General features: G+C 37.9%; 1 protein-coding gene across 9 annotated transcripts in view; it reads left to right on the top strand.

Annotated features, from left to right (window-relative positions):
• Nucleotides 1-27,008, top strand: part of ttc7b (tetratricopeptide repeat domain 7B) — a 119,484-nt gene that overhangs the window by 19,720 nt on the left and 72,756 nt on the right. For 4 of the 9 annotated variants that reach the window (XR_010002167.1, XM_062968403.1, XM_062968401.1 and 1 more), the window contains exons 2-6: nt 1,351-1,505; nt 7,720-7,888; nt 11,586-11,716; nt 13,844-13,965; nt 14,717-14,740. Coding sequence is in view for 8 of the 9 variants with exons in the window: in XM_062968403.1 (XP_062824473.1) it covers nt 1,351-1,505; nt 7,720-7,888; nt 11,586-11,716; nt 13,844-13,965; nt 14,717-14,740 (601 nt within the window). In the remaining variant the exon portion in view is untranslated. Of the gene's footprint in view, nt 1-1,350; nt 1,506-7,719; nt 7,889-11,585; nt 11,717-13,843; nt 13,966-14,716; nt 14,741-27,008 lie in introns of those variants that run through there. The other 5 variants (XM_062968408.1, XM_062968402.1, XM_062968404.1 and 2 more) reach the window with 3 other exon arrangements.

Genomic DNA, 27,008 nt, shown 5'->3' with positions numbered 1-27,008 from the left:
GTTGTAACAGTTATGTTATAATATGGAATCTAAATCAAATCACTCCTAAGTATTTTTTTTCTTAAGTTCTTATTATCATTACTTCACTTAAAATAATGTTACTAGAGCAGCAGGCAGCTTTGTGACTGAAAAAATGGTTTGTGTGTTAACTGTTTATGCTTTTATTGTTATGTTCATATTTGGCATTGAATTTTGCCGGTGTCTGTAAGCTGCCTGGAGTCCCCTACAGGGTGAGAAAAGTGGGTCATAAATGAAGTAAATAAATAAATAAATAGTGGTGAAGGAATTACACATTGTTACATGTTTTATCAATGATAAATGAAATTATGTGTTAAGTTTTCTCAGCAGTAAAGAGATTGAAAAGTAAGATATTATTTCCCTGCAGACACATAATGTAATAGGCATACTATAGAGAAGAGGAAAGCAAACGATTTAAGGAACCAAAGCTTATAATTGTTTTGTAAAGTTGCCTAAGTATGTTTTTCAGAAGAAAACAAGGGCAAGCCTCCTCTAAACAAATTCTGACAGGGAAACCATGTGAAATGTTTACCTTAGAGGTACCTTAAGTCTGAAATGATTTGAAGGCACATAACAACAAGTAGGTATGTTTTATCAACATAACCCTTGGAAAGTGCTAATTTCTAACTCTGGCCCAGTACTGTATTAGTATCAGGTGCTATAGACTATATTTCAGAGGAAGGAACTGGCCAATGCACCTCTTAAGTATCTTTGCCTAAGAAATCCCTACAAAATTCATGATGTTAGCTTAAGTTGATAGGTGGCTTGAAGACACATATATACAACTTGTTGCAGTAGAGAGAGGAAGTATGAAGTAAAGAGGTAGTCACTTCATGAACATGTATTGACAGAGTTTTTTAGGTCCAAACAACATGTTACATGTGCATGTATGTATACCCGCACAGCCCAGTGGCATGTTGAACACACTTGTACATGTACATACACCAACAAAGTCCCTCTTAGAACAGTCAAAGCTACTTCTAGTAGAGCCAATCAGAAGTTGCAAATTGCAAAATAATATATAAGAGAAAGAGTTTTCAGTTTTACCTGTCTTTTAAGGTTCATTAGGCTGCCATTGTCATTTTTCTTTGTGTATTTTACCTGCATCTTCAAAGGAACTGCTCTGTTCAGAGGAATGTTTTCTCACTTAAAAGCAAAAAAGCTATGGAAATGAAGGGGCTTCTTACTCTTGAAAGTCATGCAAATTGTTGTACAGAGTTGGGTTTCTGAGCTGGACAGTTTAATGTGGCAGTGTTCTTCATGAGTGCATTTGAACACAAGTCAGTTGTATATACAAACTGTTTATCTATTTAATATTTTGGCTCTTTTCAGATGACATGGCAGAGCTTCTCCTCGGAGAATCAAAACTTGAACTTTTTCTGAAGGATAACCCTCTTAAACAGGGTGCTAGTCCCTACGGTCCTCGGCCAAAGTTGATAGAAGTCAAGAAGCATCTCACTGCAGCACTTGACCGAGGAAATTTAAAGGTATTTGCCACTTCTAAAATAGTCACTAAAATCAGTGAGATACTGGGAATTAGAGTAGACACATAATTCCAAAAGACCGATTTAGAAGTTTTTCATCACTGTGTTTAAACCAGTAGCTCTCAATCTGTGAGTCCCCAGATGTTTTGGCCTTCAACTCCCAGAAATCCTAACATCTGGTAAACTGGCTAGGATTACAGGAAGTTGTAGGCCAAAACACCTGGGGACCCGCAGGTTGAGAACCACTGGTTTAAACTATATGAGATCAGATATATTTTCAGTTACTTCTGGGTTCCACATCGATTTAAGTATATTTAGATTAGCAATTTGCTTCAGAGAAATTCTAGTTTATTACATGCACCAACTGTCTTTTAATGCTTATACAGTACATTACAAATCTATCATACTGACAGTTCCCAATATTCCATAACAATCTTCCAAAGTTACAGCACACTTCTTTGAAGATTTCTCCAGTCTGAGTCCCTCTAGTTGTTTTGACTAGCAGGGGAAGATTGATATTGTTGCCCAGAACATTTGGAGGGATCTAAATTGAGGAAAAGCTGTTCTAGTATGACCAAGAAATAGAACTCATAATTGGGTTACCCCAGTGCAGAAACTTAATTCATAATGCAGTAATACCTCTGTAACAAAGAACCCATATCTGCAGTTTCACTTGCCTGTACTGGGGGAAAATTAGGAATTTTCTAAGTCTTTTGGGTGATTCTGTGTTATGCTTCTCCTGGAAGTTAGCATAAAGTTGCATTGAAGGACCTAGGAAATTCCTAGAGAGGATGGCGGGGTGTCTCCCCCCCGCTTTTTCCTTACAGTCATAGTATAGTCTTCGTACATACTGACAACTTGTGCCTGTTCATGTTGTTCCATGTGACCGCAGGTTATCATCAAAACATTTTTGTAAAACAAAATTAAAATGCCCTGTCCCCTCCTCTTGCTCCCAAATGTGTCTTTTTTCATTTAAAAATCATTTAAAAATAATCTCTTTCTAGATCATGATTGTTAAATCACAAAGCTGCAGTGCTGTTATTACTGTACTGGATGAGATCACACCGACCCACACATGTACAAAAGGGGAGATTTATGACATGTTACTCTGAAACTAAGCCTGATGAAAAATCTGGCTTCTTCCCCCTTATTTCATTGTCTTCTACTGCCTCCCTCTTCTGTGCACATGCCCACACACATACATCCAGAGCACTTAAATAGATATGCATTTTAGAAAAGAAGGAAAGGGGGAAGGGAAAGAAAAAGGGAAGCCTGGGAAAAGTAGAAGGGAATTGTTTGAGACTTTACAGAGTTGAATGTACAATTCTGGGCCACAATCACTTATTTATAAAGATTGAGTTCAAATAAGAGTGATGTTTACAAGGTAGAGGATGTAGCAATCAATCTCATCTGAACACAGTAATAACATTTATTGTAACCTATTGTTATAACACTAATCCTATTCAAAGATTACAAAATCGAAACCCTTAAAAATTGAGGGAGGCATTTTGGAGGCATAAGGAAATCGGGGATTGCAGAAAGGTGTGAGTATTAGACTCACTGACCTTGATTGTCAACAACCCACCACCCACCCACTGTGTTCAGATTAGATTGATTGCTCCATCTTCTGCCCCATACACACCATTTTCAGGGCCCTTCCATACAGCCATATAATCCAGAATATCAAAGCACATAACCCCAGTATCTTCTTTGAACTGTGTTATCTGAGTCTACACTGCCATATAATCCAGTTCAATGCAGATTTTATACAGCTGTGTGGAAGGGGCCTCACATGAACTCAATCCATATAAATAAGCAATTGTGACTGTACTGAAAATACTAATTTTTAAAACAGTGACGCTTGCTAATAGGAATGAAAAGAGTTAATAAAGGAGGGGAGAAAGCCTGACTCTTCCTGTAATCAGAAATACGTAATTTGCATTCTAAAAAGGAAGCAGCTAATACAGGAGCAAAAACTAACACCTTATGACATATTTGGTCAGTCTGGATGAGCCCTTGGTTTCATGTAGAGTTTAGTTTTATTTTCAAGTTAAAAGAGGTAGTGTGGAAGTAGATATTATAAGTTTAACATTTTACAGATTTCTGCACGTAACAAAGCTCCTCCTAAAATTGTGATCAAAATGAACTCTTGTATTCTGTCCAACACACTTCAAAAGAAAAGGTTTGGTATTACACACTTGATTCTCGGCCATTAGAATGTGAATGTGTATGCTTAATAACTTTTTATGTGCAGAAACTGATTCAAAAGGCAACCTATGCATGAAAAGCTATGACTGCACTGATTGAAATTGCTAGAATGTGGCAGAAATGTGACGCTTACAAGGTTATTACACATTAATAAAGTTAATGACAACATCTCGACCTCCCTTCTGTCATTTTACTCCCATTGTATTACTTTTTGTATTTACCGTATATCTATATTCTTCAGGATGTTTTTGTGATTGTAATTTAAGATATTACCAGTGTGCAAAGGGATTTTGTGGTACTATAGAGACTGAGAAAAAGAAGTTGCTAGCATAAGCTTTTACACACTAAGTCTGCTTCCTCAGATGAATGGAAGGAACTGCCTAGTAACAGACCTTTATGGACAAACAGTTTGTGTGAATAGACATGGTAATGCAAAATTTGTTGGTATGATGATGAGGTGATAAGTTCAGTTTTAATCATGATTCTTGTGGGATGAAGTCTGTGAAAATATATTGCCTCAAGGGAGAGTGGATAGATAACCAAATAAATGATATAATTAGTTATTGTAATGTAGGGTGATGCTTGCGCAGAAACAAAAACGAAATGTCATAAACTTGCCAAGAGAGCCCTCATGAAGTTGGAGTGTCAAGTAACATTATAATATGTGTAGTATGCCAGAAAACCATTGACTTTGTTCAACCCACTGTCAATGAACTGGGGTTTCTGTATATATTCCAATTTTGTTATTTCTCTTTTCAGTCTTACTTTGTAGATTTTTGAGGGTTCAAGGACAGTTATTCTGAAGTCCAAGATGGAATGCTCAGGAAACTGAAGTGTTCTGCTATTGTTTTTTGTGTATACACAATCCAAATGTTAACTCTATTTCAATTTATTTGCTGCTGCAGAGATTGGTCTGTTTCCCCATGTGGAGTGTTGAAGGGCATTGCTGACAGAGGATGGCATATATCATATTAAGAGAATGAACAAATGAAAGTACTGTTAGTATTGTTGGTGATATCATTAGGTTCTGTGATGACATTTCCTGAGTAGATGTGTGGGCAAAGCTGGCATCTGGATTTGTGGCAAGATCTTGTACCTGTGTTGTATGTTCTGTAGGCAAGTAACTGAGATTGGGATGCTGCTCGTAAGCATGTAAAAGCCTGCAGCCAAGAGCCTTTGAGTAGATGACATTATTATTCAGAAAGAATTGTAGGTCATCAATTATACATCTTAGTTGGGAACTGTATGTCACCACTAGTGGGATTCTGCTTTTACCTGTCTTCTTTATTAGTCCTGGATACAAGTCTTGCCATGTGTGTATTTTAGTTCTTATTATAGTGGGTACTTTTAGTACTGATTGTTGTCTTGTGGGTGTGATTGTATCAGAGGGCTTGGCTGTAAACTATGGAATAGGTAGTGTATTCATGGAGAAAACTGGAGGTGTGTAAGTATGAGTAGCAATCAGTAGACTTGTGGTATAGTGTGGTGCTCAGATGTCTGTTCTGTCATTTTATGGTGGTGTCCAGAAAGTAGACTTGTCAGCCATGAAAATGTTGACATATTGTGGCACCATGTATATGCCCATTTTAGTCCCATTAACTTGAGGGTATATGTTATTACCAAAAGTGAAGAAGTTGTGTGTGAGAACAATGTGGCAGACCTTGGTGGCTAGATTTGCTATGATTCCATCTGGAATCATGTTCCTGACAGCTTGTAGTCCATCCTTGCGTGGGATATTGGTATATATAAATTCTACATTATGTTGTTAAGATTATGTTCCCTGAAAGGTTTTGATGAAATGTAATTGCTGGAGGAAGTTGATAGTGTCCTCTACATAGCTGGGAGTGCAAGTGGCATATGGTGTAAAGATATTGTCCATATGTCCAGGGATACTAACTGTGAGCGAGTCAATACTTGTGACAATGAGCCATCCAGAGTTGCCTGTTGATGTATATTGGGAATGTATAGCATGTGTCTGGTTGAGGCTCAGGGTGTGTGACAATGTGGATTTGGTTCTTCATTTCCACTGGAAATTCCCTGAGTGGTTTATATAATTCCTTCTAGCATTCATCTGTAGGATCATTAATCAGCATTCGGTAAAAGGTAATGTTGAACAGTTTCTTCTCAGCCTTCTGTATATTGTCGAATTTGGCCATGATGATATCCCACTGTTTCATCATTTGCAAATCAAAGACAAGTTCTGTTAATTCAAGGAGAGGTGCATTCCTTGCTCAGTTCTCCTTCAGGTGTTCTTCAGTCATAATTCTTTTCTACAGAAAGAGCAGACCCTTCACCAAATTCAGGGAATTTATCTGTAATTTGCAAGTATTGAAACAGCAGACATTTGCCAGTGCGTGTAATGGTTAGAAGAGCAGAGATTGAGGGCAATTGGGTAATCCATTAGTGTAAAGCTTGCCAGTTGGGAAAGCACAGGCAGGACCCATTGCGTAAGTTGGCAGAAGGAGGAAGAAGAAGCCGTAGCTGTGCAGAATCCCTCTCTACCCCAAGTAGTAACCTATATATACACAAACAATTGGTATTTCTTTATATCAAAGGGCATTGCCATCAGATGGAACATACTATAGCTTTGTCACCCTATAGTCTTGTGACCACTTTCCTATCTCTGTAGTGGTTGGGAGAATAACTGCACTAATTTCATGCATGTGGCTAGCACACATTTCTTCAATGCAGGCCTGGGGGAAGGTTTGAGAGAAGAGAGAAAGACTAGCATAATAGTGGCAGTGCAAAATAGATCTCAGCTGCTTCTCATTGCTACTACTGCCTACTAGGAAAAGAGCCCCTGTGCCTTTTGCACGGTGAGGGGGGAGGAAAAGGGGGAGGGGAAGGCTTTTTGTGTGTGTATGTGTTATATGGAACTGGAAATGGTAGGGAGCAACTTGCTGATGAACAGACAGACTGGAGCTTCAGAGAACAAGGTTGGAGGGAAGGGAAGATGATGTCTCACCTAAGGAGGCTTCATACCCCCCCTCCCAGCCCTGAACAGGTCTGTGGCTCCTCCAGCTGCTGTGTAGGTTTCATAGTGATTAAAAAGGTAAAGGTTTCCCCTGACGTTAAGTCCAGTCATGTCTGACTCTGGGGGTTGATGCTCATCTCCATTTCTAAGCCGAAAAGCCGGCGTTGTCCGTAGACACCTCCAAGGTCATGTGGCCGGCATGACTGCATGGAGCGCCGTTACCTTCCCGCCGGAGCGGTACCTATTGATCTACTCACATTGGCATGTTTTCGAACTGCTAGGTTGGCAGAAGCTAGAGCTAACAACGGGTGCTCACTCCGCTCCTGGGATTTGAACCTGCGACCTTTCAGTCTGCAAGCTCAGCAGCTTAGCCACTCCAGCCTCAAAAGTAGTCCTTTTCCTCCTCTTCTCTCTCTAGAATGCATTCACTGAGTGGTATAATGCTTGGCCCATGTAGAATAACATATCGGTAAGGCTTGGCAAGCTAAGGTAAATGCTGTGTCCTTGCTGAGTGACAGCTTGGGCATCCCCCACTTTTTTGGCAGGTTAAGGGCCAGAGCACAGTAGGTGCCACATTTCGATGAGTTCCAGTTTTTGACATTGCTCTGGTCTTTAACCAGTAGAATCAATAAGGAATTGTAATAGCATCCTGGAGAGAATGCTATAGTTCGTCACTGTTGACTTTGTAGTATGTAGCTCTTAGTGGGTTTCTCACCTGCAGTTCTTTTGTAATGACATCCTGTTACTTGCATTTGTTGAGAAAGTTGATGTCTGTCTGCACTGGCATAAGTGTCTTAAAGAGGTTTATGTGTTTCCATTTGGCTGAATTTAACTAGCTTAGTTCTTGTTCCTATTTCCTCTTGCAGCAATTCACCATTGCAATGATTTCAACTTGCAACAATTTTTCACTGTATACCAGTTCTACTAACATCTGGATATGCTTGCCATTTTTAAAACAACAATGTAAACATCTGATAATGCTCTCTGTTGATATAAATTAAATATCTACATCTTTTCTCCTTTTTTTTCTTCTAGCCAGAGTTCTTACAAGAAGCCAACTTAGTTATGGCCAAATTAAACTATGTGGAAGGCGATTATAAAGAAGCTCTTAATATATATGCAAGGATTGTGATTGATGATTTACAGCTTGTTGCTGTACCTCCTTACCGGCTGAGGATGATTGCTGAAGCATATTCTACCAAAGGTTGGATCACTTATGTATATTTGTGATTTCTACCTCACCCACTTTTGAAATATATTGAACTTCTGATCAGGTTGATGGGGCTAGGTTCTGTTCATATTGTGTAAGGATAGCAAGGGCCATGATGCAGTGCAGTAATCAAATAAAAAAGAAAACCAGCACACTGGATTTATATGCACACAGCTTAAGAGTGTCAACATTCACGGTGTTTCCCCCCCTGTAATCTTTATTCTCCCTATTCATTCAAAAAATTCTTTGTCTGTTTCCAACAATCAAACTATGACCTATCATCAGCTTGCACAAATGTGATGCATCTGTCCCTCCCTTTATGAATTAATACATTGCAATTTAGGATTTATGAGCCATCGAGAACTTTAAAGTCGTCTGGGGAGGCCCTGCTCTCGGTCCCACCTGCCTTGCAAGCGTGGCTGGTAAGAATGACAGGGCCTTCTCAGTGGTGGCTCCTCGGTTGTGGAACACCCTAGCGTTATTCAGCAGGCCCCATCTCTTTTGGGCTTCAGGAAGAATCTAAAAACATGGTTATGTGCGCAAGCGTTTAATGAATAAGCTCTACAGCACGGCATGGTACGAACTAAGGTTTATGTGCAGTTTCTGGATGAATGGATCTAAGCACTTTATATGTTTTAAGCTTTGTATACTGTTTTTATTCATTAATGCTCAATTGTTTAAATGTGCTATGTTTTATTTTATTGAATTCTGTTATTGGCATTGAATTTTGCCAGATTTTGTAAGCTGCCTTGAGTCCCCTTGGGTGACTGTAAATAATGCTGTAAATAAATAAATAAATAAATAAATGCTCACAAAAGCAGAGCTATATTTTTGGTTTTGGCCTTCAAAGCCCTACATGGTTTGGGTTCAGGTTACTTACAGGATCACCTTCTCCCACACAATCCAACTCTTAGGACACTGAGGTCCTCTGAGGAACACTTACTCTAACCAGCCATAACCTGACTGGTGACCCAGAGGACCTTTTCACTGACAGCCCACGACTGTGAAATGACCTGCCGGAAGAGCTCCAACAGCTAAACCAGTTGTCTGAATTCAAGACCCAATTGAAGATCTCTTCCAGCAGATCTACGCAGTCAACTTCGAAACAAGAGTTTTAAATTTGCATTCTATTGCCGCTATATGTTGATTTTTGTATCCTGTGTGTTGTGTATGTATTTTATAATGATGTGTTTTGATCTGTGTATTTTATTGCATGTATTTTATGTTAATATGTTTTGACTTTGTTGTACCCTTCTTCGAACCATTAGGAGAGGCAGGTAACAAATAAAATGTATTATTCTTATTGTTTTTATTGTTGTCAAACATCAGTTTGTGGCTCTAACGTTACCTTGTTCATGAGAGTAGATTACTTTTTAAAACTATTGATTAGTAAGCATTTCTTCATTATGAAAAACAATATAACGAAATATTTGTAAATTATGTCATTCTGATTTTGATTGTCATTTGCATTTTTGTTAGTTCCAGATACAAGCATGGCCATATCATTTGTAGAAGTAGTAATCTTATCAAATCTTCATATTTGTGATTTTGAAATATATTCCCAGATCCCCTTTGTAACCACTCGAATAAAATTTACTTTTTAATGTTTTCCATGTTCCTCTATAACGAATGGGGCACAATGTGATAACACAGTTTTGAATGGGGTTTAATATTCCCAGTGTTTTCTCGTATTGTCTTGGTGACATATTTTGTCTGTTTCCAAGATTCTGTTTATATTACGATAAGGACAGGTTTCATCTTTTCCACATTCAGTTGTAAAAACACAGTGAGGGATTTGTTTCTGTAGGTGGCAGTGTTGGTTCAAGATGTGCTTCGCACTGTGCGTGCAGGACAGAAAGCTGGGTCAGTGTTTTGAGAACACAGCAATTTATGTTCAGTAGGATATAGAATTTTCTATGCTTGAATGCCTTTGCTAGCTTTTGAAATTGCGTTTTTTGTCTGGAAGAGTAAACATATACCATCTATGAGGCTTGTTTTACTTTAGAAAAAGCAAACTCAGTGGCAGCATTGACAAAAGATTCTAAATAATTTCTAAAATTAATCTGAGGGAGATGTGAATAACCTTCCAGCAGTTGTGTGCCCTGCAGACTGCAGTTCAAGCACTAGTTATGTTGCAGTGAAGGGTTTTTTTTTCTGTGTGGGAGGATTTTAGATAGGCTTCCTCGGTTGTAGATAGATGAATCTACAATGGAGACAATATCTGCATGCAGGCTCAGTCTCTTTGTCTCTCTATCTCTCTGTCTCTATCTATAGCTGTTGAAAGTAAAAAGATTATTTCACCTGGATAGTGGAATTGATTAATTAGTTTTCTGGTCCAGTTAATGTTACACCACAATATATCAGATGCCAAAAGTTTGTTTTTCTTTGATCCACTTTGATCCAATATTGCAAATCAGTGTTACAGGTTTGTAATATGAGTGTGTTAGTGTGAAGCTAACTTGGATCAAAATTAATTCTTGGGCCAAAATTTACTTCTGGAGAATTTTGTCTCACTGATATCCTCTGTTAATTTTTTAAACAAACAGGAATTTCCCCACATTTGGTTCTATTCTGGGTACATCTGCGCTATAGAAGGAATGCATTTTGATACCACTGTAACTGCCATGGTTTCAGTGTTGCGTGCAAATCCCCTGTGATAACAAGTTTGTCTTATTTTTCTATGTGATCAGTCTCCCCCTTAACTCTAGTATAGGCTCTTTTCTGCCTCTGGTTGGAGCACAAAGTTGGATTATGGTTGTACTGATCTGTTTTAGAAGTTTTATAGACATAATTTAGTCAGATTTTGTAATGTTCTTTGACTTTTTTGCTAGCTCTCTTCTCACTTATTGATGCAGCCTCATTTCTTCTTACACTTACAATTTTTATACATGCATTTCTTGATTTATTTTGGTTCCCCTGATTAATGCTTCTCACAGTCCATGTTCCTATAGTATGTGTTATTCAGCTTCAGGCTTTCCTTTCACCTCTGAGCATGTCAGATGTTGAACATCAATTCAGCTTGAGTCCTCCTCCGTCATTACTTGTCCTCTGATCCTCATTGAGTGTGTTCCAGGCATCTTGTGTTCTGTCTCTTATTTCAGTTTGGGTTGTTCCATCAAAGGATTTTGAAGATGAAATGCTTCAGGATTAATTTATAATTCCCTCCTTCTAAGCAGCATGAAGAAGCATCAGCTATGGTACTATTGCTCTTTTCTCTAAGCTTCTCCTCCAGTGTCACATCCACTGCTATTGCTGACCAGTAGCTCATTGTCACCTTTAGTCTGGTTCCTCAGCAAAAACCTGAAATGAAAGGCCCTCCCAGAAGTACAATCACTATCAGCATTGTTTTTTGCCTCACAGAGTCAGGTAGTCCCACCATCATGGAATTTTTTTTAACATGGTGAGTCCACTATGATAGGAGAAGATAGCTATAAACCTGGCTTTATGTTCTATCTTGGGCTGTCCACATTGAAATCTACTCCTCTGGTTTAAAAACAGTACACCTTAACTAGCAAACAGACATCCAAGAAACATAAAAGGAAAACAGCCTTATGACACTACTCTTGTCTTTCTGATTTCTTAACTCACATGGAATTATGTATGTGGCTCCACTAAATGGATACAGTCACCATGTATTTAGATGGATTTAGCATTAAACTATTTTCCTAAATTAATATGTCTTTGTTTTCAGGTCTTTGTCTAGAAAAGTTGCCAATTTCTTCATCAACAAGTAACCTCCGAGCAGATCGCAAACAAGATATCATTATGTGCTATGAAAAAGCTGGAGACATAGCACTTCTGTATCTTCAAGAGATAGAAAGGGTAAGCTGGGATACCTGGTCCAAAGGGAAACATTGCCCTTATTGATTTAGTCACCAGACGGAATAACAATGCTATCCTATGCAGGTCTACCCAAAAATAAGTCTCACAGAGTATACAGTTATAAAACAGATCATATTATGAAGTAACACTATCTTCTTACAAAGACTAAGCATTATTTATTAATTATGTAATTAGATATATTTATTTCCCATTTTCCTTCCATTACGTTCAAGGCAGTTTACATGGCTCTCACAACTTTGTGAAATAGATCAGCCTGAGAGAGCATGGCTGGCCCCAGGTCAATTAGTAGGTTGCATGCAATGACTTGAACCTGTGTTTCCCAAATTCCAGCCAAGCATCAGATTGGCCAACAGATTTTCTCCAAGGGGAGCCACAATAAAAATGTCAGAGTAATCGACGAGACATTGAACAACTATTTCGTCAACTAGCATACATAGAGAAAATGTTCACTACCTAGAAATAAACATTGCCTAAGTGCTATTCTCAATTTCTGATATACTAGTGGAGAAAAGTAAGTTCTAGCAGTGATCCATATTTCTCATGTCATCCCTCATATTCAGATTCTGTATGGATATCAATTTCTTATGGAGAATATTTGAATATATATAGAAATTGTAGTCAGGCATCCTATGGAAGGAACTAGCACTTCTAGGATGTAGCTCTAAACCTAGAAACCACGTGATGCATTATAACAAACTTGAATGGTAGAGTTGCTATTGATTGTTCTTTAAAAAAATATTGAAAACGCACTTATGCACTTTAGCGTATGGAGAGGAAGAGGACTAGGACACTTTAATTCATTTCATCAGATCGCTAGCTAATCTTATTTCTACCTCATGGCGACTATGACACATTTTAAGTGAACACCTGTGATAGCCATTTCTAATGTATTTTTACTGTTTTATTACCAGGGTATATGTTTTAATGTTAACTCATGTTATTAGTGTTATCATGTCTTAATGTTTTATTTTATTCTGTTTTTATTTTGATGATTAAGTCTTTGTTATAAGTTTACTGTTATTATCGTGTATTACTTTGGATTTTTGATATGTTTGTATTTATTTTGGGCATTGAATGTTTGCCTTTTTTCTCTGTGTAAACCATTCTGAGTTCTTCCGGGGAGAGAGGGCGATTTTATTACTACTACTACTACTACTATCAATTGGTCCTACAAGTCCTGTTTGGTTATTTAACCTTGATGAGTTATTTCAGATCCCACTGAAGGAAGGGTATGCCTTGGTTATTAAACATGCTTAGTTTCTTGTTGACAGAACAACTCCATGGTTATGCCTATGCAAGGATACCACTACTTCTACATAAAACAGAACGAGAAGACCTAACTCACTAAAATACCTAAAGACAAACAGAAAGAGTTAGGATATAAAACTAAAATGTGCGTGTATGTAAAAATTGAACAAATGTACTAAATCTCTAAAATTATTAACACAATACAATCCCATACTAATAGTAGGAGAGAAGGTCCTTAGGATATAAATTTGCTGAAGGAAAAAGATGGTCCAAGGTTTCACCTGATTCTTCATTCAGACTAGCAGTCTTTCTCAGTAACCACTACATATCTAACATTATCCAATATTTCCTCCAAATAAGCTCTGATGTATGAAGTGGGCACATTAAATTGGGATATGCCCATTATATCGATTGTTTTGATGTAAAAATAATCAGTTATGTAATTCTGCATTCTACTTTAATTTTCTTTTGAAATCACTGCTACCTACAATATGTTACTAGAGTAGCTTTAAAAAATAATAATTTGTAGCTTTCATGCCTAATTCACTCTTTGAAGGCATGTAGTCAAGCCTGAATAGCCTGTTATTTGGTCTTTGCTTGCATTTTTAAAAACAGATCGCATGACCTTCTTACTTCTTGCCAGGATAGGATATTCCATGATTTGCTGGGAAAGAGTAGCTCATATTGATGGCGAAATTCTTTAGAAACCTCAGCTGAAAGTAATCTGTTCAGCACATTTTGTTCAGAATGCTTTGACTTTCTTTATTGCCGTGTGTGTATGTTTACTGAGGCAAATAAAGTAGTGGGGGAAAACAGTGCTTAGATGAGTCTGACGTGTTTCTTTGTCTGGTCTCCTAGCTAATGATTTCCACTATGCAGAACAGAAGCCCTAAACCAGGACCTACAACACATGAACAAGAACTTGGATATTTTTTAGAAACAGGACTTCAGAGGGCACATGTTTTATATTTCAAAAATGGGTAAGACTTGATACAATATCTTTTTCATCACTTAAAACAAATTGAAAAACCGTGAAACAGGCTGGTTTTCAGTTGCGCCTAAAGGCTATAAAATAATATAACTACAGTAGACCCTTGGTATCCACTGAGGTTTGGTTCCAGAACCCCCTGTGGATACCAAAATCCATGGATGCCCAAGTTCCATTATATACAATGCCGTAGTAAAATGGTATCTTTTATATAAAATGTCAAAATCAAAGTGTGCTTTTTGGAATTTTTTTGAGGGGGGATATTTTCAATCCATGGATGGTTGAATACATGGATATGGAGGGCCAGCTATATTTAATTGTGCGTATGTGGCACAATTATTTTCCCGTGGACTTAATAATTTGAATTGGACACAGAAAATTATTTTATTGTATATAATAACTTGAACTGTGTCATCTCTTACCATACCTTGTAACAGCAGTTACCAAATTCTGGTCTTCCAGGTGTTTTAGACTAAAATTCCCATAAGCCCCAGGCAACTTTTCCAACTGTCAGGAATTCTGGGAGCTGAAGTCATAGAATCATAAAGTTGGAAGAGACCTCGTGGGCCATCCAGAAGTTTGGGAACCAAACCAAAAGAACCAAAAGTTTGGGAACAAATGCATAAAGTTGTTTCCCATCTTATGTTGAAACTTAGGAATGAAAAAGGAAATAAAGACTTGTTGATCGTAAATATCTTTTCCAAATCTCTTCAGTTACCACTTATTTTAACATTGTGCTGCAGGATAAACGTGCATGAAGACCAACAGTATGTATACGTGTATTTTCATTTGTGACTACTCAGTAGATCCCTATAGACTGTGCATGAGAGGTCATCTAAAATTTTATGATAACTCTCTATTAAGAATAGTCTACTAAAGATAGGTTTATAAAAATTCCAAACACCACAGAAAATGAAGAAAGGAATTCAAGCCTCTGTTCATTTTTAAAGGCTTCAAAACTTGGTGCACTAGATTTTAGATTAGTTTGTATTTTCCATCCCACATCCCTGTGCTCCAAAAATGTGTGGTTATACTTGCCCTTCAGATTCAAACAAGCCTTTATAGGAGGAAAGGAATGTTATGCTATGTTGGTAAACCAGGTTTGATTTAAACGTCATGGCTAAGAAAAAGCGCTCCAAGTTTTGAAACTTGTTTCAGTTGGATTAGCATGTAATTGGTTTTCTAGGTTCTGTTTTCAGAAACTATTTGGAGTAATGCATGACCTCTGAGTCGCCCTGTAGTTTTGCTCCCATTACTTAATTGGAAGAAAAATGGAACACTAAGATTTCATTTTTCGATCATCCTTATAGTGAAATGGGGGGCAGGAGGGAGATGTGCCTATAATGTGAGCTGAATACAATTGTTACGCCTAACTGGAATGGACCCACTTAATCAATGAGAACTTGGTAGCTTGACATTTATGTAAGTTCCATTGATTCAATGGGTCTACTCAAGTTGACACTAATTATTAGATTTAGCCTTGTTTCTTCTTTTCAGTGATAACTGTTTTAAAAGAATGAGCTACAGAATGCATGCTCTTAAAACTTTGCAGTGTCCAACATATACATTATCATATTTAAACAGGTAACACTATGTTTAGTAAATAGGAATTTGCCACTGAATAGTGTGTAAAGATGCCATTATTCTTTTCTGAGATATGTTTACATTTCTGCAATGGAAGGTAGTTGAATATTAGATGTGTATAGATAGGCATGGGCAAATTTCAGACCTCCAGGTATTTTGGACTTAACTCCCACAATTCCTGGCCTCAGGCCCTTCCCCCCCCCCCCCTCAGCTGAAGTCCAAAACACCTGTAGCGCCGAAGTTTGCCCGTACCTGGTGTAGAGTGATTAGTATAAGTATAGGATTTGCTGGTGTTGTACTGAACATTCTGCTAGATTCTTCATAGAACCACAGTGTCCAATGCGCATGGGAGAAAGGCATAGCAGTTTGTGTAATTTGAGTGTACAATGTTGGATACATTATTTTTCTAGCTTTCTATTGGCAGGTGTCTGTGATTGTGCCTCCACTATGTCTGTTACTGTTGCTCTTTCTGGCCAGTTATAGCTGAGAAAAAGAACAGTGATCAGAAAATCTGGAAAGATAATTCTGTCTGTTGGAACTACTGGTGTATATTTTACAATCTTGCTTATTGAAGCAGAACAATTTAATTTAAGTTTGAACCAACTGATCCAGTTAATCTGCTCCCATTAGTAACCATTTCTACTTAGGTTTTCTTTTAAACAAAAATGTCAAGGAATTTTAGCACGGGGATAGAAATGTTGAAGATCCATTATCTTGTAGGTAAACTGTGACAAAAAGCATTCAAAGAGACATGGAAAGACAATTAACCTTCAAAATATGCCCCCATTTTACAATAAAATTTAATCTGTATGCTTCTTATAAGTAAAACTGTAATGAATCTATTCTCTCAGAAGAGAAAAACGATACCTTGGCGCAGATGTGTGTGTGTGTGTGTGGTGTGTGTGTGTGTGTGTATATATATATTATGTTGCTTGGAAACAGAAAGCTGTCTTACATAACAAGGAGTAGATTATTGTAAATACTTTTTTAAAAAAGTGGCAGGATTACTAAAAGAGTTGTTGATATGAAACAACCTTTTATTTTTTGTTAACCAGCTGTCTTGTCTCATTGGTTCTGCCATAGTTCTGGACCTCACTAAAAGTAATACAATCCATATACAACTCTTTTAATTGAAATCATTAGCAGTGTTTTATAAGTGACTAAAAACTGCATTTCTGCTTTAAAAACAACGAAAAATACCTTTGTACTACTTTGATATACTTTAGATGAGGCTACCTTTGACGTGTTTGGAATCTTCAACTGGCCCAAAGCCTTTTGGCCAGACTTCTGATAGGAGCTGGTTATTTAAAAAATCCTGCACAATTCAAAATTATTATTACGAATGCTTTAAGAGCTGTATAAATGGATATAGGCTGTCTGAAAGACTATTTTCCTATGCAGACCTGTCCTGGCTTTGAGATCTTAGAGAGACCCTTCTCTCAGTCTCAACATCCTCACAGATATGGGAAGGAAGGAGAGCTTTTTCTCAGTGGCTGCTGTAAGGCCCTGGAACTCCTTCTTAGGGAGGCTACACAAGCTTAGTAATATATAATTTCTTCTGTATGTGCTTTAATATTTATAAAGTGCTTGAGTTCTGTGAAACAGGTGAGATGGGGATGCTCATGTCATTTTTGAATGACTTCTGAATGCTTTTTACCTGCCAATGTACATTGACATTGTATCAGATTTGTGTGCTGAATTTGGGTTTGTCTACAGTGGCTATGGTTGTATTATTTCTGAAAAGATTTACAGGCACAGTTTGCAAATCAAGAGTCAGTGTAGCTAATGTTCTACCTTGTACCTTCCAACTTAAGACTGATGCATCCCTTATTGAGATTAATTGTCACTCTGCATTTTATGTTTGCCCCAGCAATCTCAAATTCTAATACCTTCAAAACATTATTTGTGAAGTTGTTTTGCAGTATGAACATCAAATATCTAGTTTATATGATCTTGGGTTGCATTAGCCATGGTTTGTGTATATGAAGCCATTGTTAACGCTGGGGTGAGAGGTACAGAAGGAGGTAGAAGTGATATGGATACCTGAGTCTGGATCCCAATTTTGCAAAGGAGCAATTTCTTATACCTGCTTTGTCAGCAGCATCAGCAACATAGAAAATCTAGATTGATTTTTTTAAAGGCAAAAGTGGGATTCATGTAGAAATCCAGAGATTCTGGTAATTGGTGGCAAATGTTGAAGACTGTTTGTTGTTGAAGTCTAGTATCTGAAGGGCTACATAAGTCCAGCTTCTTATGTATCTGTTTTTCTGTGCATTCATCTTCCTGCAAAAGAACTCTATCATGCTGGAAGGACTGAGTCCTTACTTCTTCCATGGGTCAAGAAGGCTGCATTGTTCAAGACATGTTACATTGTTGCTTTGTTCCTATAAACATTGTACTCATTGCACTCCTTTTCTTTTTCAATGAGGGAATGCTCAATTTATGTTGAATAAGTTGACAGAAACTCCCTACTTAACCTCTAAGTACAGGCAGTTCCCGAGTTAGAAACATCTGACTTATAAAAGAGTCATAGTTAAGAATCGAGGTGATACAACAGGAGGTGCGAGGAATCTACCCCTAGGAAGGAAAATTTATTTCTGAAAGCGTTATCATGGGGAAAAGGAGTCTCTACTAAAGCTTTCTCACCATTCTTTGTTTCCACAACAAGCCAATTTTTTTTCAAAATCTAATTATCACAGAGACAGAAAATGTAGTGAAATCTTCTGAACAGGGGCATAGGCAGCAAAACAAACACCACAGGACTGTTAATCCTTCCCGTGTGTGTGTGTGTGTGTGTGTATAAAACAAATCTACAGAACCTATCTTGTTTGTAACGTGAGGACTGCCTGTATAAGTGATAAGCATTTCCACTGCAGATGATAAAGCGGCTCCAGTTGTTGCCTGAGAGTTAATATTTGACGTCCCATATAGTTTTAAAAAGAAGCCATATATATTTTGAATGAAAAATAGCAATTGATTATTTTTCATCCTAAAGTGGCACACATTTATAAAACTGGTATTCTCATGGGAATTTCTGAATTTCATGTCTGTAGTTGTTTTAAACTGTCATTGCTTCTCTTATGATTCTAGCTTTTAGCATAGAAATACTTATTTGTAAGCACAGTGAGCTATTTTTCATTGCATGTAGTGGTGAATGCGAAGACATGCTAGTTTGTTTACAGATTCTTTTATAGGAAAGATTAATTAGCATGGAGTTTATCTGGTGAGGCAGATTTCTTGAACATTCCTGCAATATAAACCTCTTAAACTGAACTTTGTCCCATTGGATACGTCTGTTATTCTCATTGCAGTGCTTGTTGTGAGCTCATGTTGAATTCTGCACTAATGAGGAGAAATGTTATTGGTTGTACAAGGATCCAAAAAGGGCAATACAAAAAGGCCAATATGACAGCGTGGTGTGCCTGTTCAGAATCCAGTTCTAATTGTCCTCAGTTCCTGTTGCCAAGTTACATTTAAACTGCATTCCACCCTCCTTGAAATCCTCAATCCAAAATATCTAAAAATATCAACTGTGTGGGATGATAAAGCAGCATAGGTTGCATTTTAGAGTACATGAATGTCCTAAAGGCAAAACTCCCTTCACAAGCAGCAAATGTTTATTTCTATATTGTTTAAGAATTTTGTTTTTCACAAATCAGTTCAACTTCTGTAGCCACTAGAGACAGTTTTGCATAAAAGAACTATCATAGAATATTCATTTTGTGGTAAAATGCATCATATATGAATATTTTCAAGAACTAAGGATATATCGTAAACATTAGATCTTCAATAAAGTTCTAGTCTAGAGGAAGAGATGCAGAACCTAGAGATGTCCAAGATATTAACTACCTAAAACCAGTATCTGGGACATCTGAAACTGAACAAGCTGAAACTAAATCCTGACAAGACAGAGGTCCTCCAGGTCAGTTGTACGTCTGATCGGGGTATTGGGTGGCAACCTGTGCTTGACGGGGTTGCACTCCCCCTGAAGGCGCAGGTCCACAGCTTGGGGGTCCTCCTGGACTTGGCGTTGACACTTGAAGCTCAGGTGTCGGCCGTGGCTGGGAGGGCCTTTGCACAATTAAAACTTGTGCGCCAGCTGCGACCATACCTCGAGAAGTCAGATCTGGCCATGGTGGTCCATGCCTTAGTTACCTCTAGACTGGATTATTGCAATGCGCTCTACATGGGGCTGCCTTTGAAGACGGCCCGGAAACTGCAACTAGTACAACGCTCGGCAGCCAGGTTTCTTAACTGGATCAAATTACAGGGCGCGTTCAACGCCAATGTTTAAGGAGCTCCATTGGCTGCCGTTTATTTTCCGAGCCCAATTCAAGGTGCAGGTTATCACCTACAAAGCCCTAAACGGTTTGGGACCCACCTACCTTCGAGACCGCATTTCCCTCTATGAACCTGCACGACCTCTTCGTTCATCGGGGGAGGCCCTCCTCTCGCTCTCACCACCTTCACAATCACGGCTGGTGGGGATGAGGGAGAGGGCCTTCTCCATCGTGGCCCCCCGGCTCTGGAACTCGCTCCCCGGGGAGATTAGGCAGGCCCCTACCCTCCTCTCCTTTCGGACGAGCCTGAAGACTTGGCTCTTCCGGGAGGCTTTTGGTGACTGATCTCTGTATCATTGACCTGTTGTCCATTTAACAGTGTATGCCTTCCCCAGTATTATAATGGCACTTTATAGCCATCATAGCTGAGTAACCACCCTTCCCTGATGACATGATACATTTGCACTTTTAGCACTTTGGCCTAGATCCTTTGAACCCAATCCATGATTTTAACATTTTATCTTGTATGTGGTTTTTTATGACTTGCTTTTATTGTCTGATTGATTGGTTTTATTGTTTTGTTTTTATATTGTTCTGTTCGGGCTTGGCCCCATGTAAGCCGCCCCGAGTCCCTTTGGGGAGATGGGGCGGGGTATAAGAATAAAATAATAATAATAATAATAATAATAATAATTATTATTATTATTATTATTATTATTATTATTATTATTATTATCTTTATGACAGTTTCACGGTAGTGATGTGACTCCCTCTGCACGTGTAGTGGTCCTGATGGCATAGCTCCAAAAACACAGTCCCACCTAGAAGTATGACCGTTTGGCATCATGTTGTAAATTTCCAACAGGATGTCAGTCTCCTCTCTTTTAGAGAGGGAATGACACAGAATCTGTAGCCTTTGGTATATTGTAATGACCGAAAGGCACTGTAATGCAAATATAGGCCTTTTAGATGTTCTAAACTACAGCTCCCATAAACTCTGGCCATTGGACACAATGAATTTTTTGAAGATGGTAATCTATAACATCTAGAGGTCAGTTGGATATCCGACTCAGCCCTTGTGTTTATATAATGTTTGAAGGGGCACTTAGATTTTATTATAATTCTGCTGTACTGGTCACAAACCTTTTGGCTGATGGTACTGGCCTGTTTTCAGATCTGGGACTTATTTGCAATAGTAAGAGAAAGTAGCCAAAAACACCATGACAGGGTATAGGAGCTAATTGCTGAAAAGCTGATTACTGAATTGACAAAGTGTTACCACTGCACCCAATTGGATATGGATATGCACATAAAAGGAGAACCTGGAAAAATATGAGCACTCTTTGAGTAAGAGCAAGGCAAGAGTTAGCATGAAGACTTTCTCAATTTGTTCCATTACTTCCAGAATCAAGATTTAGTGTGATTACTATCATGGAAGAAGAAAATGTTGAAAGAACTAGTAAAAACAAATTTTCTATACACATAATAAAAGTGAAAATCTGTATGTGTGTATGTGGCACGGGTGTCCGCTCACGCTGAAAGCCTCCCACCCCCACAAACAGCCTATAGTTCCCAGTGCTGAGGCGCCATCAAGTCACTCCTTCCAAGGACATTTCAGGTTACAGCGAGCACATCCCAGTGTTCCTTTCTCTCTTCATTTGCATGACCCTGTCCACTGCCTCTCCCTTAACCCTTCCCTACCCTTTCCTATGGCACACAGCAAACTGAGGAATTGATCAGCAACTGAACAGACTGTGGGACTGGCTTTGTGGGACTGGCTCAACAGAATGGCAGTTGTAGTTCACCATGATCTATAGTTGTAGGGACTGGAATGTATAGTTCACCTGCAATCTAAGAGCACTCTGAACCCCACCAATGATGGACCTGGAACTCACTTGACACTCAGACCCACCATGGCCAGATTTGCACACTGACGGGATTTGGGGGAGATTGAATTTGGCATCCGGGAGTCACAGTTCACCCGTATTCAGAAAACACTGAACCCAGCCAACATCAGATCTAGACCAAACTTGGTAAACAAACCTAACATAGCCAACTGTGAATACTGGCATGGTTTCGGGGTGATTGCCTTGGGAATCTGAGAATTGTAGTTCACTCTTATCCAGAGAACACTGAACCCAGCAGATGATGGTTCTGGACCAAATTTGGCACACAGACCCAACATGACCAACTGTGAATACTGGGGAGTTTTGGGTTGATCCAAAATTTTGGGGAACTATAGTTCACCCACATTCTTACACATTTTCTAATTCATTAAAAAAAAAAGCAAGGACTGGATTTTTTCTGAGACATAGCGTAACATGACCAAACTGATATTTCCTAACATCCAAAAACAAACAAGGCCCTTTTCAAATAACCCAGGCACCACCGGGTACCCAAGCTAGTAGTTAATATTTGTGATCAGTAAATGGTTTTCTCTCATATATCTGATGTGCTAACTTTTTTTACATATTGGATTAATGTCTTACCATTGTTTAAGAACACTCAGGGCAAGTTTATTTATTTATTTAGAGTATTTCTGTATTACCTCCCAGTCTAGAAGGGCTCCCAGGATGATGAGCAAAGAAAAACAATTAAAAGAATACAAAGGTCATTGTATTCAGGAAAGTTGTTATAATTCATAACTTTAGATTTGACCCCCAAGCCCTTGCTTTCTTTTATTCCCTCCACCCCATATACCCAAATATTGATCGCATACAGGATGTTACTTCTCTGCAGGACTACTCAACTTTTCTTTAGTTTTTAAGATGCATATATTTTTCTTATGCATTTTTAAATTTAGGGCTCTTGAAGACTTAGTTTATTCATAAGTAATGACAAATGTAGCAAGAGTTTTCATGCACTCCAGTTGGAACTAGCATTGAACGCTCTACTAATCTTGGCATATTCTCTACTTTCTGTAACAGAGAGCTTTTAAATGAGTTCTTTCGGAAGTAAAACCTGAACAATCCAGAAATCATTCTAAAATCATTGTCCTCATGATATATGTGTAGGTCACCGGATTTAAGCTAAAAGAAAATTTTACTAATCTAATAGTGGATATTCAGAATTAATAAAACTGACCCTCATTACACACTTTAAAAATAAATTAAATCAGTGTTAGGTTTAGACATGTTACATAGTCTACATTTCATGCTTTGTTAGTTGCTAGCTGTAAACAGCTTTTGTTGAAAACCAAAGCAGAAGTAGACCATATAAAATTACGCTAGTAAACAGGGATAGAATTATAAGGTAAATATTAGTTTCTTTAGCGGTAACCAGTCTTTTCATATTTTACTTGATGTAATTGACTCCAGTTTTAAACTCTTCCACGCTATAGTATTCTGCTCCAATGAAACTACATGTCAGAATGAAACAGAAAGATAATCCCCTAAAACCAAGTATGATGGAAGAGTTTTACAGCATAAATGGAGCCAGAATGTTGTTATTTTTTTTTTAATTGACATCTCTCGCCAAATATGTCACAATACTGGATTTTATACCATTTGGATGCTGAGAAAAATGACAGCCTTTGTTTGGAACTACAGTGGTCTCTCACTTATCCAAGCCTCACTTATCCAAGGTTCTGGATTATCCAAGCCATTTTTGTAGTCAATGTTTTCAATATATCGTGATATTTTGGTGCTAAATTTGTAAATACAGTAATTACAACATAACATTCCTGCATATTGAACTACTTTTTTCTGTCAAATTTGTTGTATAACATGATGTTTTGGTGCTTAATTTGTAAAATCATAACCTAATTTGATGTTTAATAGGCTTTTCCTTAATCCCTCCTTATTATCCAAGATATTCGCTTATCCAAGCGTCTGCCGGCCCGTTTAGCTTGGATAAGTTCTACTGTATTCAAAAAAGAGTTTTTCTTCTTATCTATGGCTAGCATGTTATATGCAAGAATTCAAATACATGTTTATCTGTGTTAATTTAGATTTTTAGCCTGCTCCCTATTGTCTAGTTAACTTCCACCCACAGTTTATGTATGATCTCAAAGGGTGGGAGAATAGCGTAGGTGTGAATCTAAGTTGTACCTTGAAATAAAGACATAGCCTGGAGCCACTGTTTGGTAGAAAACAAACCCCATCAACATATCCAACCTGATGAATTAGGTTTTATTCGGTTTCCGTTCTGTTTTCCCAACAGTTTACATTATTTAAAAATCAGCATGAATATCCATGCCAATTGTGTGCCTGTTTCTCCTATATACTGTTTTTGTCTCATTCACGCATTTTTGTAAATTACCTTCATTAATAACACATTTTAACATAGTTTTCATCCTAATATTTTATATACATGTTCGATTTGAAAACTGCATCTATAACTGAATTTTAGTTCAAATGGTGCCTCAGGTGAATTTGCATTAAAGTGCAAGTCAAACATTACCCATTCCTATCTACTAACTAATCCTTTTTAATTGCAGATACCAGGAATTATGAAAGTCTGCATTAGAGTTTGATAAAGTAAAGTGGAGACACTGCAGAAGAAAGTAATATTAACTCTGATGCTGTGCCAAAGTGCACTGCATTGCATTTTTTTACCTTGGCAAGAGTGCTGATTAAATAACTTGCAATGCATTGAATCTCGCATCATTGCACAGCCTGGGTCACAGGTGCCCTAGCATAATATAAAACATTATTTATTATATTGAAATGTAATTGTCTCAGCCAAATCGTGTAAGAGTGCCAGGCTATTAACTGATGGAGAACTGTGCATTTATTCCCTCTGAATTATTCAACTGCACCATTTGGATACCTATCTGCTTTGCATAATCAACATAGTTATTTCTATCATCTTTACAATTTGAGCTTGTCACTTTTCTTATTTTGCAGAGGGAATTATTAGAATGAGCACAAGAAATTGGCATAATTTGTTTGTTCCTCGGTAACTCCGATATTTTTTTGTCAAAAACATTTGTCTCCTGCTTTTTAAATAAATGCTGAGAAATTGTAGTATAAAATTAATTAAAATTGACATATTTACTCATTTTTGTATCTATCTACTAAATCCATTTCCAAGTAGAGTAGAATCGGTTAGTGAATAGTAAAGCAATGCATGCATGCATCTCATTGATTCAAGTTATCATCATCATCATCATCATTTAAGTACTTATTAATCGCCCTCCATCCACGATGCTCTAGGCGATTTACAAGATAAAATTGTAAAGGATAAAAATACTTACCTGCTCAAATTGGGACTAACGACTGAATTTAGGTGAAAAAGGAAGCCTTAGGGTTCCATCCTGACCCTTAGAAAATATAATCCTCAATAATCTTAAATTAATGCTTTTGATTTATAAGAGAGAGGTACTTTTGGATTGGACCCGTATTTACTCGAGTCTAATGCACCACTGAATCTAATGTGCACCTCAATTTTCAAAACTCTGAAACCCAAAAAAGGAATTACCATATTATGTGAATCTAATGCACACCGTAATTTTGGGAAGGTAATTTAGTAAAAAAAAAAATGTGAGCATTAGAATCGAGAAAATACTATATTTCTCAGGGTGATGTTGTGGTCATAGTATCAAGCTAGAACTTTTAATACCTGAGTTCAAATCTCTATTCACCCATGAAAATCCTTAGGTGACATTAACGAGTCACTACTTCTAAAGTACTGCATGGCATAAGTGAAGATAACATGGAGGAGACATGTATCCTGCCATGTGTCATGCCCAGCTTGCATTACTCAGACAGCAAAGGGGAAGAGCAGGTGGAAGTGCCAGCTGCTGAGTCCGAGAGGTGCAACTCCCAAACTTGCAGCTGGAAATACTAACAGCTGAGCAGGAGAGTAGCAGGTCCCAGCAGCCTCAAGAGGGAATCAAAAAGGTACCTACATTTCTGCAACACAGGCAATACAGGGAAGGCCTCAGAAGGTCCAGGCAACTTTATCAAAAATGCTTGGCAATTAAGTAACAGCTGTGGGATGAGGATGGGCTATAATTCTAGCAACTGTAACTCCGACCTTTGTCGCTGACAATTGACTTGTGTGAAGGCAGCAACTTTGCTTAAATCTGTGCTCATGTTTTCCATTTGACCTGACCTTGGCTTTATAGTTCCAAACAATAGATACCAATGTGATGGGAAGGAAGGTCAGCAAAAGTTGCAACTGCTATAGTGAAAGGGAGAAGGGAGCCCCAAGCCCACCGAAGTTTGGAACTAGCTTGCATTCAGGTGTTAATGTTCATAATTAGGACACGTTATAGGCCTCAGGTTGTTGGGGAAAATGAAATAGATATAGAACAGGGGTCCCCAAACTAAGGCCCATGGGCCGGATGCGGCCCTCCAAAGTCATTTATCTGGCCCCTGTCCTAAACTTTAGACTTAGGATTGACCTAAGTCTGAAACGACTTGAAGGCACACACAACAACCACAATCCTAATTTTGGACTATTGCATCATAGTCCAGTCCCCGAACAGTCTGAGGGACGTGAACCGTCCCTCTGTTTAAAGAGTTTGAGGACCCCTGATATAGAAGATGACTTTGAAATCGTTGCGATGGCACATGATGGTATGTATACCACCTTGGATCCTATCTTGGTAGAAAGGCAGGATATAAATTAAACAATTACTGGTAAATAAAATTAATCTTGTGGATTCCAGCAAGTTGGTAACTTGATACTAACTTGGGATCTGGCATAAAGCCCATTAGTACAATACTTTATATTGTATTGTAATGAATATATTGCAAGACTTGGATTTAAACCTTTGGATTATGGTTCTGTTTTAACATTATGGTGCATTTTTCAGAGCTTTACAAGTAAAGAAACTGCATGCTATACATTTTTGGTTTTTTTTTTTTACGAAGTGCAATGTTCAAGCCTGCTACAGAATCAAGTTCTCGTACCATAAATCTTTATCTTCTATACTATTGTTTATCAAATGCTTTTCAGTTTAGAAAAGGGTGAGTTGTATTTGGATAGAAACATGCACTTTTGGGCTCATTCGGTCTCTTTGTTTATTTGTTGAGTGACACTGGAAAATGTTTTATTGTTATGGAAAAGGTGGTAGGGTTTCTCTCATAGGAAGAAAGTTAAATTCATTAAATGGTGCAATGTCCTTCTGCTTACCCCCTTACCTATAATCTAAAGCCTGCACTGTGAAGTTAAATCTCAAATTATTTTCAGTATATATTGTGGGTATGTGTAGCTTTTGTCA

This window comes from Anolis carolinensis, chromosome 1 (assembly GCF_035594765.1).
Source record: "Anolis carolinensis isolate JA03-04 chromosome 1, rAnoCar3.1.pri, whole genome shotgun sequence".
NCBI classification, from domain to species: Eukaryota; Metazoa; Chordata; class Lepidosauria; order Squamata; family Dactyloidae; genus Anolis; species Anolis carolinensis.
The sequence above is the reverse complement of the archived record's forward strand: the minus strand, read 5'-3'. Positions and strand labels throughout refer to the sequence as shown.